Source organism: Marmota flaviventris, chromosome 7, assembly GCF_047511675.1.
Source record: "Marmota flaviventris isolate mMarFla1 chromosome 7, mMarFla1.hap1, whole genome shotgun sequence".
In the NCBI taxonomy this organism is placed as follows: domain Eukaryota; kingdom Metazoa; phylum Chordata; class Mammalia; order Rodentia; family Sciuridae; genus Marmota; species Marmota flaviventris.
In genome coordinates, this window is record NC_092504.1 from 62,395,241 (window position 1) to 62,412,783 (window position 17,543).

General features: G+C 38.7%; 1 protein-coding gene across 1 annotated transcript in view; it reads left to right on the forward strand.

Annotated features, from left to right (window-relative positions):
• Fras1 (Fraser extracellular matrix complex subunit 1) overlaps nucleotides 1-17,543 on the forward strand; it is a 421,323-nt gene that overhangs the window by 209,002 nt on the left and 194,778 nt on the right. The window contains exon 15 of the mRNA XM_027939818.3: nucleotides 3,379-3,522. Within this exon, the coding sequence (XP_027795619.3) occupies nucleotides 3,379-3,522 (144 nt within the window). The remainder of the gene's footprint in view (nucleotides 1-3,378; nucleotides 3,523-17,543) is intronic.

Below are 17,543 nucleotides of genomic sequence, written 5' to 3' on the forward strand. Positions count from 1 at the left end.
CCTGACTGTGTAGTAGATATCAATCTGGACACTGAGGGCTTAAGCTGACTAAAACATGGTCTCCATTTGGGAAGTTACTATGTTCCACTGCATGAGATTGATTTGCAAAGAAATAGTACAAAATGGAAAATACCATAAGAGAGGCATGGATAAAATGCTGCAGGAACATAGAGAAAGGAGTGACTAACCTTGTTTAGAAACTTTCAACAAAGCTTCGCAGAGGCAGTAACAACTTAGGAGGCCTCTGGAGTGTAAAAGGATTACAAAAGCTAAGGAAAGAGGCAGAGAGAATGAGTTAGGTGGGTGAATCCTGGTAGTGGATCCAGAACCCAAGAACAGGCATGTGGCATGTTTATGAGCCCCTGTCCCCTGGAATCAGCATGGGGAGGGTAGCAAAAGAAGTGCTAGAAAGTATAGTAATGATCAGTTTGTGAGGGGCCTGAATGCCTTCCCCAACTCTGTATTTACAGAGGCAGTCCTGCTCATCTTTTGGTTCCTGATTTGATACTTAACACCAAGGGTGATATTAAAATATTTAAAAGGAAGCATAGCAGATTCAAATTAGTCAGAAGGTCAGGCTTCTCAGACCTTCTTCTGCATAGGATCTTTTGCTTGCTGGACGTGGTATGGATAGATCAGGGATCCCAGGAAGAAGTCAGAGTGTCAGGGAAAGGCGCTTAAGGGTGACAGACATTTACCAACCAGTTTGGAGGTATTTCACTATTTTAGCAGCCAGTATAGCTGAGTGTACAGCCATCAAGCCAGTCACTGAAGAGCCAGGGAACTGTGCTTTCATTTCTTGTCTCTTCTGCAATCCCTGGACAGAGATGACTTCAGCCTCTAAAGATGCCTTGAGCTAACCATGTCCTCTTCCTACTGCCTGAATGAACTCTCTAAAAAAGCAGAATTTATTAAAGCTCTTCTATGAGATGAGGTTCAAGGCCCTTACTTGGACCTCTTGACCTTGGTGATCTGGTCTCTGCTGTCTTCTAAGCCTCACTGTCCAAAGGATCATCATTCCTTTGGACAATTACTCCCCACTGCCATGTTCACAATTCCCCAGTGTGCCCAGGTGATGGAGTGTGGCAGGTGTTCCTGCAGTGGGCCTCAGGTAAATGGCTGGGTGGGAAGCCCCCTGCAGGCTAGCACAGAGCCTGGTATGGTAGCTGCTTCTGTCACAGGTCGATAGATCTGCCTGACAGACCTTCTTGGAAATGAGATCGGGTTTTATGTTTGTTTGGTTGGTTAGGTAACTTTGAGACCAAGGCATGAACAGTGACAGATACCTCAGATGATGACGGCAGTCAGCAATCAAGGGTAGCTGAATAAATGAGTAGCGTATTTTATGTATGCTAAAGGTGCAGTTTGTTACTGAGATCCTTGCATCCACATTTTTAATTATAATGCAATCCTAGCTGCTTATCCCAAATATGAACAGAATTCCTGTGCAATCTTTATAAGATATAAAGGAGTTGAATATAAATGAAGTCACTCAAGAGATGTTTAAAGCACCAAGCACTGAGCTCGACACAGAGTTAACAAACTAGAAATGGGCTCTGCCTTCTTCAAGCTTGCAGTCTCTTGATGGAACCAGATAATAAGTAAGGAAACTTTCTTCCATCTCTCTATCCCACCCAATTAGTCCAAGCTATCCTCATGACTCACCTAGACCACAGGTAGTTCTTCCTGCTTACCTGCACATCCTGACCCTCTCTCCATGACAGCCAGAGGGATCTTTGAAAATCTAAGTCAGGAGTGTGGCTCTTGAATGAACCCATTAGTGACTTCAAGTTAGGATTAAATGCCTAATTCCTTGTGGTTTTCAAGGTTAAGTTTGATCAGCCCTCTGCATGTGGCTCCAACCCTTAATGGTACCACTGTGCCCCACAGCGGCCCAGCAGCTCCAGCCACCAGGGCAGACTTCATTTCCCTGAACACCTGAATTCCTTCCATTCTCAAGAATGTTGCTGTGCTGTTCTCTGATTCTCCCCATAGCTGTTCACTTCCCATCCTTCAGATCTATGAAGTGGGCCCCACCACCCACACGACTGTTACTCTTTATGGCAGAGTGTTCCTAGCATTTAACAAAATTAGTAATTATCTTTAAATTTGTTGAGGAGAAAAAATTGTCTGAAATTAAGACTTTCTTGTGCAATTTAGAACTGAGAGAAGAGGATTGGATCTTGAAGTTTGCAATGTAGGTACCCTATCATCTGCCTGGAAAAGGGATTCCTAATTAAATTGCTAAGGTATGATTACCAAGTCACTTACCAGCAGCAAACACATTCATTCCCTCTACCAATTTTGATCAGAATCAATGCCTCTGCAAAATAGGTTGTGCTCCATTGTGAAGCAAGCATTTAAGAAATTAGGATGTATTAACCAAAGTATGGGTGGATTTAGCTATACAGCCAGCTTGCCAATTCTGAAAATATTCAATTAGTTAGTTTAGGCTTTGCTTTGTAGAAGTAATAAGGTAAAGAGCAAGTATGAATGGTAATAATAATAATAATAAAGGCCAAATGTTGGAAGAGAAGAAAATTGTAGAATGTTAACCCAGTGAGTCCCAATTTTTCTGTTCTGTGAATATTTCTACAAAAGCAAGACAGGTTCATTAAGATAGGTCAGAAATCATAATCTATAGTGTAGATATATACACCCATATAATTATTTCAATTAGTATATTGTAATATAATTATGTTCTTACCATATAATTACATATTTTTATCCATGTTTCATATCTGGTATGTGGTACAAAATGGGTGAAGGGAACAACTCTAGTCTTGGAGCAACCTATGGTTGGAAACCAAAGGCATAAGAAAAAAGCAGACCTCATGAATCCTTCAGATTCATGTACAGGGTAGATGTTATGGCAGGAAAAGTGCAGATGAAAGTTGTGAGGAAGGACAGAAGCTGGTGGGGGTCAAGGGGGTGGGGAGGGAGAGAGAGAGGACCCAGATACCAGTAGTTCTCCATCCTTGAAAGGTCTAATGGAGGTGTTGGAGGGTTATACTGTTGACACTCTGCTGTGTGATTTTAAAAGTCGAGGATGCAGGGCCATCTGATTTCATTAAACAGTCCCATTTGTGCCTAGAAAATGATGATTTCCTTCCCTATGACTCCCAGGACTCCAAACCCCCACTTTCCTGTTCCACATCTCTTAGCCATCATTTCCTGAAGTCATCCTCCTGGTCCTAGTTTGCTTTTTTATCAACCTCCCCCCGCCCCACATTTCTCCTGATGTGTACCTAGGTGCATTACAGTCCAGAAACCTAGGAGCCAATCAACAGCCCCCTTGTAAATCCAAACCTCTAAAAGAAAAGTGACCTGCAATCCTTCCTGCAATCATTGTTCACTGATTTTGCTCTTTACCTGCAGGCTGTCATGAGTCCTGTGCACGCTGCTGGGGCCCCACAGAGAAGCACTGCATGGCCTGCAGAGATCCCCTGCAAGTGCTGCGAGATGGCAGCTGTGAGAACAGCTGTGGTGACGGTTTCTACAACAGGAAGGGGACCTGTGTTGGTAAGTGCTGGGCGGAGATGCCAAAGCATCTTTTCCTTTTCCAGCATCCCTTGTATTCAAGTCATAGCACGGATAACCAATGTTTCTTTGGCTCATTGAGTACATGAATGGTTGCTGACACTGACTTTGCTTTGGTAGTTTGAAACTGCTAAGTGGGATCTCCTTTCACTACCCTGACACCTTTTTAGGATGAGGTTTTCATTTCAGCCTCATTCAGCAGATGAAGACATTGAGGCCCAGGCTGCCTGCTCATAAGCCACAGCTATAGGAGAGGAGCAGGGTTCCCATTCATGCCTTGTTTTCCTCCAAACCTAAATTCTGTCAATGCAAGACCACCCTCTGTATAGCCAAGGGCAGACCCACCTGTGGTGTTGGTGCCACTGACTTGAAGTTATAGCATCACTGTCATTCCACCTTTAACACCTGTAGCATAACAAGAATTAACCCAGCATAGTGCTTCCTCATGCCATGTATAGGAACCCCTGAAAGGGAGGAAGTATGGGGGAAGCATGGCTTTGGAAAGTTACTTCATCTTTCTGTATTATCAATTTCTCACTTATAGAGTAGGGATAATTGTAAAGGACGATGGAAAAGCTCAGTAAACTCAACAAGCCAAAACAACTGTTTACCTGTCCAAGATTTTATTAGCAGGACTGTAGTGGCCAGTCGCAGAGGAGAAGGGAGTCGAGAGAGAGAGAGAAGAGAGAGGGGGAGAGAGAGAAGAGAGAGAGGGAGGGGGAGAGAGAGAGAGAGGGGGGGGGAAGGGGGAGAGAGGGGGGGGAGAGAGGGGAGAAGGAAGAGAGAGGGGAGGGGGAGAGAGAGAGGAGAGAGAGGAAGAGTAAGAGAGCGAACATGAACAGGGTATTGATATTTATGGGCTTAACACAGGATGAGGAGGAGCAAGGCGAGTGGGCTATTACTTCTTCATTGGCTGAGAGTTCGCGCCACTTCAGGGATTGGAGGTGTGCCATTCAAAGTTAACGCCATTCACAGGGATTGGAGGTGACGGTTCACGAGCCATTCAGTGCGTCATGGACCTGAGCTCCCGGAAGAGAAGCGCTCCGGGTGCCATCTTTACCAACAATAATAGTAGCACCTGTGGTAGACAAAATGACCCCAAAGATCTCCATGTTCTAATCACCAGAACCTGTGAGCATGCTACCTTAGATGGCAAAAAGGACTTTGCAGGTATAATTAAGTTTAAGGATCTTGCGATGGGAATATTACTTTGGATTATGGGGATGAGAAGTATATAATTACAATGGTTCTATAAGAGGAAGGCAGCACAGATGAGAGGGAAGAAAAGTCAGAATAGAACCAGAGGTCAAGCTTGAGAGATGCAAGGAAGGAGCCATGAACCTGCAGTCTGGCTTTAGAATCCACAAAGGGCAAGGGAATTGATTCTGCTCTGGAGCTTCCATAAGGTATTACATCCCTGTTGACTCTGGATTTTATGACTTTCTAACCCTAGAACTCTAAGATAATATATTTGTGTTGTTTTAAGTCAAAAAGTTTGTGGTAATTTGTTACACAGCAATTGGAAACTGATACACACCCAGCTCAGAAGACTGTTGAGAGGATTGAGTTAATGTATGCAAAGCACTTAGAATGTTTCTGGGCAGAGTGTTCTGTCGGTATTTGGTGTTTAATCTTCACAACTTCATGCAATAAACATTATCATTCTCATTTTCCTGATGAGGTCATGGAAGGTAAGAAACTTGCCTCAGGTTATCGGACTTATAATGGGCAGAGTGGAATTTAAACTTAGATTTTCTGGCTCTAGGTCATAAATGTCCTTGAACTGCTACTGTTAGCTGTAATGTGGCATTGCCTTATGCACCTCTGCTCATTTTTCCTTTTCATTCTTTTTTCTTCTTCCTTTCCTCCTCTTTCTTCCTTGTCTGCCCTGGCAGTCTAGGTGAATCAGCTGCCCCTATGGACATCGCAAGGTCCACAGGTAGCATTCTGACAATAAATGAAAGGTTTGAGTTGCACTTACTGTGATGCCCATACTTATAGAAAGACCATGATGACTTTCTTTTCATAACTAAGTACACTAAATCAATTAAAATGTGCAGCCCATAAAACTTGCTTGACTTATTGTCCTCATTTGTTCACTGAGCTGGGCAACAGCAAAAATGAGATGATCTTTGGGACTTGACAGATCCACTTGTCTTAGGGAAGAGAGAGAGCCCTTGCAGCTGCTTGCTTAATGCTGTGGAGAGATCTATCAGCTTTGCTGGTGTGAAAAATCTCACTTGGTATGGATGAGTCACAGGTGCTTTTGTGTGGATTTGAGAGAGAAGAGGAAAGAAAGGCCAGGCTGCCATTAGCTTAAGCAAGCTAATCTTTTTCTGCCACCATCACTTTCCTGCTCAATTAAGCCAGATGTATTCTCTAAAGGTCGACAGATGTCAAATTTGCAGCTAATCTAAGGGCCTAAAGGCATTTACCCTTTAAGTCCCCAAGGAGGCTGGTTACTGTCACTAACAGAGGAGCAGGTGACACTGACCTGCCATTATCAGGACTGAGAAAGCAACTCTTGCTGGTGAAGTGTTGTATTCTAAAGAAGAAATAATTAGTGTGAGCCTTGGGGCAGTGAGGGATGGGAATCTGCTTGGGTTATGAGGTTGAGTGAAGAAAGCCAGGGCTCCTTGTAGCCTGGAAGAATTTAAAAAGACTAATGAATAGTGGCTTAGAGAAAGAGAGTACACATCTGAAATGCTATCTGTATATATTTTGAAAAGTGTCAGAAAACTTGTAGACAGGAGGAGAGAACTGATATTAATCAGGCAACTCATCATTTTCAACAAGTAATTACTGGACACATACCATGAGCTTAGCACCTTGCAAGAGTTTGTGATGCCATTGGTATTGCCCCGTGCACCTGTTAATAAAGAAAACTGGAGCTTACTTACACTCCGCAGAAATTGTTAGACTTCTCTAAGTTGATATCTAATGACTTCAGAAATGTTCCCCATAAATGTTTTCTGAAACAACACTAAGGGTGGATATGATCAAAGTATGTTATTTGCATGTATGAATAAGCCACAAAGAAACCCATTATTCTATAAAACTAAAATTCACTAATAAAAAAATAGAAAACAAAACAATGGTGAACCAAGTTGCTGATTGCTATCAGAATGTTAATTAAGATGTTGGATGCTGATAATGGTGACTTATTTCCAATTCAGATTAGCGATATTCAAGATAAAGACTGGCTGGGATTGGTTTAATCATTTATAGCCAACCAGCCCATATCAGCTGAAATCTCAAAGTTGAGTGCTGAGAAAAATCCAGCATAACCTGTTAGAAACGGCAATGTGCCCTGGCCCGAAGAACTTGCAGTACCCACGTTCCTCTATGATACCTGTCTTGGATTTTAGAAATATTAGACATGGATAAACCTCCTCATTCTTTCAAGTACTTGTGCTTTTTTTTTTTTTTTTTTTTTTTTGGTACTAGGAATTGAACTCAGGGGCACTCGACCACTGAGCCACATCCCCAGCCTCATTTTGGATTTTATTTAGAGACAGGGTCTCACTGAGTTGCTTAGTGCCTCGCTTTTGCTGAGGCTGGCTTTGAACTCACGATCCTCCTGCTTCAGCCTCGAGAGCCACTGGGATGACAGGCGTGCGCCACCACACCCAACCTTATTTGTACTTTTAAGAAAGTCTTTTCTTACTCTAGCTAACAATGGTAAATCAAATTCAGAAGTTTTGTTAGCTATTCTCTCTCTCTTTCCATCCCCCCTTTCTCTCTCCATCCCTCCTGTTTCCTCTCCTTTTTTTTTTCTTTTCTTTTATCCTCATTTCCCTTCCTTACTCAGGCAATCACTTTAATTTTTAAAACTATTTTATGTTTATATTAGCTGGTTATTTTTGTTCTGAGGGCCGACATATTTAATTTCCTTAAATATTATCATGTTGTAGAGTTTATGCTTGTCTCTGCTTCTCTCAACATTATATTTTTAGGATTCACCCATATTGTTATATTATCTGGCCCTCCACTTTTCACGGCTGCTTAGAACTCCTGTGTGTATCCCCATACCATCCAGTCTGCCAGTGATAGACTGCCTCCATTCCCTCTATCTGCATGCCCTCACTAGAGAGTGACATCAAACAACCTTGAAACCATCACTTTATGAGTTTGTCTGGGAGGTTCCCTGGGATTTATACCCTGGAGCAGAATTGTTGGTTTCTTGACTCTCCATATTCTTTGTTTGATGAAGTTGCTCTCCATAATAGCTGTTCCATCTACACCCCAAAAATGAAGATTCTCTCATCTCCCTATCTTTGCCACCATTTGAAGTCATTGAGCTGATTTTTTTCTGCTTAGTAGGTAGAAAGGGCCATTTAATTAAATTTGCATATTTTTTGATTATTAATACAAGTATATCTAACTCCTGTTGGATTTTGCATTTTCTCTCTTATCAATGGGTTTTCAGTTTGCTTTTCCTATTGCTATATTGACTTTGCTATCTTTTATGAATTTCCTTATATATTATATATATTAACTCTTTTCACCTTTAAATATTCAAAATTTCTCATCCTCTTCTCTTTTAACTTTGAATGTGATATCCATTGTTAAACAGAAATTTTTATCATTGTTTTTGCTTGAAAGTTTGCTTTTGAGTTTTGGTTTAATGAGATCTATTCATTTTTCTCCTATCAGTTTGACAATTTTGTCTTAATGTAGGTTGTCAGTCCACTGGGAGTTCGTTCATGTATCTGGGTTTAGGAAGGGATTTGTTTTGATTTTTCTCTATTTTGTTTTCCAGTTTTCTGAACATTATCTATTCATTCAATCTTACCATCTCTGTTTATCTTTATTTTGTATATTAAGCTTCCACGTGCGCATAGGTTGGGCTGAGCTATTCTGTAGTCTAGATTTCTGTTCTTATATCACTATCACACTCTTATGAGTTTCTATTGCTTTGTACTGTTTCAGTATCTGATTAGGAAAATTTCTCCTTTCTTCTTCAAATTTGACTTAGCTGTTCATGGACATTAAAGTACATTTATTGAATTCCTGAGAAAATTCGTCTTGCATTTTTATTGATATTATATTGAAGTTCTAGATTACTTTGAAGAGAAAAGACATCTTCTTAACTATCATGTTTAAATTTACAAATTACCCTGAAAGTATTCATTCAGATTATTATACTATTTATTATGTCATATTTTCATTATTGGTTAAGAACTAATCTACAGTTCTTTACTTCTAGGAAATTCCATAAAGCTAACAGGTTATTCAGTTTTGTTGAGATAACTATTTTAGAATTAGGAACTTTACAAGCTTTTATGGGGGCTAAGCAGGGAGAATGCTTTTCAGATTCATTTTTGTTTCTTTGTTCCAGTCATGAGTTGAGGGGTGATTTCCTTTTTCCCAATATTAAAGCCTTTGCTTTATTTCATTTGCTGAAATTATCTTATTCATTTGCTTCTACAGAGATGCTGAATTCTCCAACATGCAGGATGGGCCAGTTGGCTCCATCTCCTAGCATCTTTTTACTCAGTTCTTGAGATTATTTTTTAGGACGTTAGCAGGGTATAGGTGGACTAAGGAAACACAATGAATCTCTGCAGTTCTCTCTTGCTGAAACATTAATTCTGTGTATGAAGAAAGCCACTTTGTTTGTTTTGAGAGAAGTGAGTCAGTGTGGGGGAGAAGGTGAAGTCCTGGACTGGCCTGCAGCCCTGCTTGCCTGTGCCTCCTTCTCTGCTCTGACCAAGGATGGTCTCTCCACCTGCACTTTTTCTTTTGAGAATTTTTTGAGACAAGGTTTTGCTAAGTTGCTGAGGCTGGCTTCAAACTTGTGATCCTCCTGCCTCTGCCTCCCAACTCTCTGGGAGTATAAACTTGTGCCACCATGTCTGGATCCCACCTGCACTTTTGAATGTGCAGCCCTGTTTTTACCTAGGTAGAAATTTCAGATTTAGAAAATTTCAGATTTCTAAACATCACCTTTCCAGTGTCTATACATGTCTTGAATTTTAAAAATGTTACAGTGACTCAACAGCCCGTAGCCTTTTAAATTATTTTTCTCCCTGTCCTCTTCCATTCATAGTCAGGGGTATTTAAAGGAGTACTTTATAATGAATGACAGCCTTCACTTTTGTACTGTCCAGAGACTCTGCTGGAATGAGTGGCATGTATGATCTAAGTGCAGAGAACCTTTTTAGATGTGATTGGTCCTTTCTGCATTGTTAGGGACCTTTCTTCTTGAGACTTCTCCCCTTAACATCTCAGCTATTAGTTCCTTTTTTGTCTTCTATCATTGGGTCATTTCTTTTTGGTCATTTTTGTTGGGTGTGTGGGAGACCTTGTTTGGGGTTTTATTTCCTCCACTGGGTTTCTCCCCACTGAAGTTAAGTTTCCTTCTCTTGAGAAGAACCCCTCCCCCTCCTCTCTGAAGGGCACCAAGACGAAGGGCACCAAAGTCAAAAGTTTTCTGGACCAATCCCTGCAGGACACAGTGTCTGCTTGCCCATTTCTGAGTCACCCTGCCAATCAGCACCTGCCACATCGCCAAAGCATACCTTCTTAAGCTGAAGCTCTCCTTTTTTTCCCCTTTGGGCAGCCCCCCAATAAAATCTCTTGGTTGAATTTCCATCTTGGGTGAATCACTCGCCTTTCAATTTTTCTATTTTTTTTTCTGCTTTTGTTAGATGTTGTTGTTCCCTTGCTCCTTATCTTCTTCTGTCTTCTCTTGCATGCCTTTCCTGAATTAGTCAATAAATTTCTGGTCTCAACAACTATTTATATGTGATGAACTTTAGATCTCTCTCTTGAGTCTAGAACTAATATCAGACTCCTTACTGGACCCCACCTATACCAAAGTGTGCTCCTCATAATCCTCCACACCTACATTCACAAATGGCACCTCTTGTCCCCCAAGACAGACTCCTGGAAGCCATATGAGACACCTCTCTTTGACAGCTTTCAAATATAATCTTCACAGCCTTGCCTCAACCCCCTAATCATCTTGTTCCATGCGCCTTGCCAAGATCTTTCAACTGTGTCCCCAATATTCTTCCTCATCCCTCCTAACTCTTCTCCATATTGAAAGCCAAAGTGGCCTTTCTTTTTTCTCTCCATGTTTTTTATTGGTGCATTATAGTTGCACATAATGGTGGGATTCTTTATTTCATGTTTGTAAATACATAATATGTAACATAATTTGGCCAATATCACTCCCCAGGATTTCCCCTTTCCCTCTCCTCCTTCCTTTCCCTTGTCCCTACTCTACTGATCTCACTTCCATTTTCATGAAGCCCACTCCACAAATTTTCTCTTTTTCCTCTTTAGCTTCCACATAGGAGAGAAAACATGTGACCCTTTAGCCTCTGAGTTAGTCTTATTTTGCTTAACATAATGTTCTCAATTCCGTCTATTTTCCTGAAAACTCCATTGTGTTTATATACCTCATTTTCTTTATCCACACATCCATTGATGAACACCTAGACTGGTTCCATAGTTTGGCTATTGTGAATTGTGCTGCTATAAACGTGTGTATGCATGTATTGCCCAAGTATGCTGACTCTAGTCATTTAGGTTAAATACTGAGAAGTGCTATCGCTGAGTCGTTTAGGGGTTCTGTTCCTAGTTTTTGGAGGAATGACCATACTGATTCCCATAGTGCTTGTACTAATAATTTCCATCCCTACCCAACAGTAAAAAGTGATCCTTTTTCTCTACATCCTCTTCATCATTTATTATTGTTTGCATTCTTGATGACTGCCATTCTAATGGGAGAAAGAAGACATCTCAGTGCCACTCTGGTTTACATTTCCTAATTGCTAACAGTATTGGAAATGTTTTCCTTTATTTGTTAGCCATTTGTATTTCTTCCTTTTAGAAGCATCTGTTTAGTTCATTTACCCATTTATGAATTGAGTTGTTTATTTTTGGGGTGTTAAGTTTTTTCAGTTCTTTATATATATTCTGGATATTAATCCTCTGTCAAAGTGGTAGCTAAAAAAGATTCTTCTCCCATTCTGTAGGCTTTCTCTTCACATTCTTAATTGCTTCTTTTGCTGTACAAAAGCTTTTTAATTTGATGACATCCCACCTATTAACTCTTGGCATTATTTCCTGTGCTTTAGGGGTTCTGTTGAGAAAGTCAGTGCCTGCACCTGTATGTTGGAGTTGACTCTATGTTTTCTTCTAGGAGTTGCATAGTTTCTGGTTTAATTTCTAGTTCTTTGAATCACTTTGAGTTCACATTTGTGCAGGATTTGACATAAGGATCTAATCTCATTCTTCAACCTATGGATAATCAATTTCCCAGCACCGTTTGTTTAAAAGGCTATCTTTTCTCCAGTGTTTGTTTTTGTCACCTCCTTCAAAGATTAGAAGACTGGATCTGTGTGGGTATGTCTCTTGAGTGTTCTGTTCTATACCCTTGGTCTATGTTTCTTTTTTTATGCCAGCACCATTCATTTTTTGTTACTATAGCACTGCAGCATCATTTGAAGTCAGGTAACTGATGCCTCCACCTTTTTTTGGCTTAGAATTACTTTGATTATTCTGGGTCTTTGATTCTTCTAAATGAATTTTAGGACTTTTTTATGTTCTGGGAAGAATGTCAGTTGTATTTTGATAAGGATTGCACAAAACTATATATTGCTTTTGGTAGTATGGCCATTTTTAACAATATTAATTCTGTCTATCCATGAACATGGGAGGCCTTTCTATCTTCTTGTGCCTTCCATGTTCTGTTGTTTTGATTGTAGGGGGCTTTCACCTCCTTGGTTAGATTTATTCCTAGGATTTTTTTTAAATATTTATGTTTATTTTTCTTTTTTGAGGCAATGTAAATGGGATTGATTTCCTGATTCTTTCTCAGCAGATTCATTACTGGCGTATAGGAACACTATTGATTTTTATATGTTCATTTTGCAACCTGCTATTTTGTTTAATTTGTTTATTAGCTCTACAGTCTTCTGTGGAGCTTTTTGGATCTTCTAAGTATAGGATCATATTATATGCAAACAGTGGTAATTTCACTTCTTTGTTTCCTATTTTTATCCCTTTTATTTCCTTGTCTAATTTCTCTGGCTAGGATTTTTAGTACTATATTAAATAGAAGTGGTGAGAATTGACATCCTTGTCTTTTACCACTTTTTAAAGGAAATGCTTTCAGTTCTTCATCATTCACTGATGTCTGTCTTGGGATTTCTTTGCAGATAACCTTTATGATTTTAGGGTAAGTTCCCTATAGCCCTGGTTTCTTCAGTGTGTTTATCATGAAAGTTTGATGAATTTTGCCAAAGGCTTTTTTTTTCTGCATCTATTGAGGTGACTTAATGATTTTTGTCCTTAATACTATTTATGTAATGAATTACACTTATTGATTTGCATATGTTAAATGATCCCTGCATTCCTGGGATAAAACCAATTTGATCATGATGTACAATGTTCTTAATATATTTTTGAAAATGATTTGCTAAAAATTTATTAATGATGTTTGTATCTAAGTTTATTAGGGATGTTGATCTATCGTGTTTTTTTTTCTTTGATGTATCTTTATGTGGTTTTGAATGTGATACTGACTTCATAGAATGAATTTGGAAATGTTTTGTCTCTTTCTATTTCATGGAATAATATGAGGAACATTGGTCTTAATTCTTCTTTAAAGGTCTTGTAGAATTCATTTGAGAGTCCATCTGGTCCTGGGCTTTGTTAGAAAGTTTTTTATTGTTTGTTTTATTTTGTTGAAAGGTTTTTTTAAATTACTGCTTCTATCTCATTGCCAGTTATTGGTCTGTTTAGGCCCCCTTGATCCAATTTTGGCAGGTCATATGTGTCTAGAAATGTTTCCATTTCTTCTAGATTTTCCAATTTATTAATTTTATTAATTTGATCTCTCTCTCTCTCTCTCTCTCTCTCTCTTAGTTTGGCTAGTGGCTTATTGATCTTTTAAAAAAATCTATTCCTTTTATTGATTCTTTGTATTATTTTTTTATCAATTTTTGCTCTGATATTAATATTTTCTTTCTTTCTACTGGTTTTGGAATGTTTTTTTCTTATTTTTCAAAGACCTTGAGATGTATCCTTGGATTTATTTGAGCTCTTTCTGATTTTCTTAGATAAGCACTCATAGCTATAAATTTTTCTCATAGAACTGTCTTTGTAGTATCCAAGACGTTCTGGTATGTTGTATCTCAATTTTTGTTTGATTCTAGAATTTTTCACATTTTCCCCCTGATTTCTTCTATCACTCATTCACTATTCAAAACTATATTGTTCAATCTTCCTATGTTTATATAACTTCTATGGGGTTTTTTTGGGTGTGTGTGGGTATGAGTGCAATTCTAATTTCATCTTGTTATGATCCAATGAGATATAAGGAATTGTGTCAGTGTTTTTGTATTTACTGAGAGTTTCTTTGTGGCCCAAAATGTAGTTTATTTTGGAGAAGATTCCATGGACTTCTGAGAAGAATGTGTATGTGAGTGTTATTGGATGAAATAATCTATAGATGTCTGTTAGGTCCATTTGAGTTATAATATTTTCCAGATTCAAAAAGTCTTTACTGAGTTTAGATAGCTCTGGATGAACTATCTAATGGTGAGAGGTATGTTGAAATCACCCAGTATTATTGTATCAGGGTCTATCTGAGCCTTTAATTCAAGTGTTGTCTGCTTTATGTAATTAGATGCACAAGCATTTGGGCATAAATATTTACTATTATTATGTCTTCTTGTTAGATTTTTCCCTTTTCCATTATGAAGTAATCATCTTGTGTCTTTTGATTAATTTTGATTTGAAGCGTACTTTGTTGTAGGCCTATTGTCATCTATGAGAGGTGCTACTTCTGGTTGCCTTTGGACTCCATTCTAATAGTATATAAATTTTCATCCTTTTACTTGCAGCCTATGGCTGTCTTTGTCTATAAGGTGATCTCTTGCAAACAACATGTAGTTGGGTTCTAGAAGTCTGTGTCTTTTAATTGGAGAGTTGACACCATTCACCTTATTGTTATTATAGAAAGCTGTTTATTAATTCCTGCCATTTTTGTGTATTTCTAATGTTTAATGTGGTCCTATTTATCATTTCCTTAACTACTTTTTAAATGAGATTTCTTCCTTTGTGAGCTTTGGGATTTGTTTTTGAATTTTTCTGTGTGAAGTTTTTCCTTTAGTATTTTTATAGTGATAACTTAGCAGTAATTTTTTAGTTTCTGATCATCTTAGAAGGTTTTGGTTTCTGCTTTGATTCTAAAGGATGGTGTTGCTAGATAGCAGTTTTTGGTGACAGTTTTTTTTTCTTTAGGACTCAGAACACATTATTCCAAGTCCTCTTGATTTTAGAGTTTGTGTTCAAAAATCCTAAGTAATTCTGATTAGATTGTCTCTAGATGTAACCTGACATTTTTACTCTTTTAAAATTCTATCCTTATTCTTTATGTTAGCCTATTTTTGTTATAATGAGTCATGAAGAGATTCTTTTTGGTCTTGTGTAATTTGGGTTCTGAATGCCTCCTATATCTGGATATCCATGTCATTCTCCATGTTTGGAAAATTCTCTCTCATTATTTCTCTGCAGAGGTTATTTCTTCCTTTAGCCTGTACCTCACAACCCTCTTCAATCCCAGTGATTCTTAAATTTGGTGTCTTAATGTTGTTCCAGAGCTCTTGTATATTCTAGTCATGATTACTTATTTTCTTTTCCCTAACATTGTCTGAATGTTCAAGGCTGATAACATTGTCTTCAGCTCTGAGATTCTGTCTTCAGGATGGTCTTCTGTATTAAAAAGACTTTTAACTGAATATTTATTTAATTTTTGTGCCGTTCATTTCTAAGATTTTTGTTTGATTATTTTCAGTATATCCAATGCCATATTTAATTTCTCATTTATACCCAGTACTGGCTTCCTTAATTAATTCTGCTGTTTTCCTTTACTCTCTTGGAATTCATTGATAATTTTTATAATTGTTCCTTTTGATTCTTTATCTGATAGTTCATCCACTTCAATATCTTTGGAGTCAGTTGCTGGTGAATTAGGAACTTTAGGAGGTGTCGTGTTAACTTTTTTTTTTTTAATAATTTTTTTTTTTTTTTTGCATATGTTGGGATGAATTTCTCTTTCACTCCTGTATGGGCATTTTTAGGTCATGGTCTGCTCTTGGTAATTTCCTCGAGTGATCTAGATTAAGACCCCTTATAGGTGTGGTACCCACAGCCTTTGTGTTAATTCTCTTTGTTTTTGCTGTTGATGTGAATGCCCATGAGAGAGACCTGCAGCCTCCCTCTAGCCATATTTGGGACCTGTCATTAGTTTGGAGTTTTTCTCTCCTATTCTTGTATTAAATTATAACTGAAATTTGAGTGTGGTTAATTTATGTGTGACACATGATGTGCTGTATTTTGGCTATGTTTAGTTCAGATGCTGAGTCTCTACCCTATGAACTTGTAGTGTCCCTGTAGATTCCCAGCACTTCACAGAAAAGGGAGAAACAAACAATAGCAACAAAGAATATACCACATTAAAATAAAAACCTGGTGCCTACTATGCACTAATTACCACATAGATAGGAATGGAGAGGTCAGAAATTGCCAAGAGCAAAACTATAAATAACTGTGAACTTGATCTGGTAGTAGAGTAAATAGCAGGTATAACCTTTGTCATCCATAGCACTAATAACTGCAACAATATTAACAGTGTGAGCAGGAGTTATATAAAACAAGTAGTTCTCAAAAGTGGTAAAAATACAGTTCATTAAGAAAAAAATGTGATAGAAAAATAGAAGAAAGTTTACAATGTTGAAAATGTGAATAGAGAAAATGCAGAACAGATGTAGCAAATGATGGTTATAAAGAAGGACGAGAAAAATTAGAAAAAAACCTAGAGAGAGAGAGAGAGAGAGAGAGAGAGAGAGAGAAAAGAATTTGGCTCTTAGTAGAAGAGAGAAAGAAAAACAAATGAACAACAAAAAAGAATGAATGAATGAATGATCAAACAAGCCAAAACCCTAACCCTCAAAAGACACGATAAGGAAACGTAACTATTGTAAGAATATGCTAAATATGAGGGGGGGGAATATGTCTGTGTGTACATGTCCATGTACCAATCAGCACAGCAAAAACACTGTCCTCCCTTGCAGAAAGGGAAAAAAAAAGATTTTTAATGAAAAAATAAAAGAATTGTCTTAATTGAGGTAGTCAAAACAGTCAGAGAGTATAGATGGTCATTTCTTTTGCCCAACTGTCCTTCTCTTTGTTACTTCTTTGGCTATGTACTGAGAGAGAGTGTGTGAGAGCAAAATGGGGATTGTGAACCCCTCCTCTTTTTTGTTACTCACCAAGCTATCAGCTGAAGTGGCCTAAAATCGAAGCCAGTTGAAATAACTCTTAGCTTTCCTTCTCATCAGTATAAGATATTCTGTAATGGGAAGTATTGTTAATTGGAGTTTTGTCTGGACAGACCAGATGGATGTACACCCAGGCTGGGTTGCTGCAGAGTTCTAAGAGGGGAGTTCCAGTGTCTGAGGTTTAGGTCTATTCAGGCCTTACAGTCTTTGTTGGGTGGCATCTATTTTGGAGAGATTAGATCAACATCCCCTGGAGCCATGCAGATGCTGATCTCTCTTGGGCATATAGATCTCTGGAGTCTCCCAAGGAGTTCTCCTTGAGGGGATGGGATACCAACCCTCCACACACTGCGCTGTGCATGAATATGATCTTCCCAGGCTTAGTCCCTGAGTGTATTCACATCACCTGTTCAGTTTCCTGACCCTAGTCACCTGGTCACATGAGCTGCCAAACTCAAAGGAAAGTGAGTTGTATTCCTGTCTGTTTTTCTGACTTGAATTCCCCTGGGTACAATCTTCTCTGTGCCTGTTTCATTCACTTTATGCTAGGTAAACCATAGGGCACATGCCAGGTGCTTGCTGGGACAGTAAGGCAGTGTTGGCTGTGATCTTTCAGCTCCCGCAATAGCAAGCTGCAGTGTGACCTCCTCAAGATGACTCCCACCTCAGTTCTCTGCTTCCCAGTTGAGAAATATAGAGCAT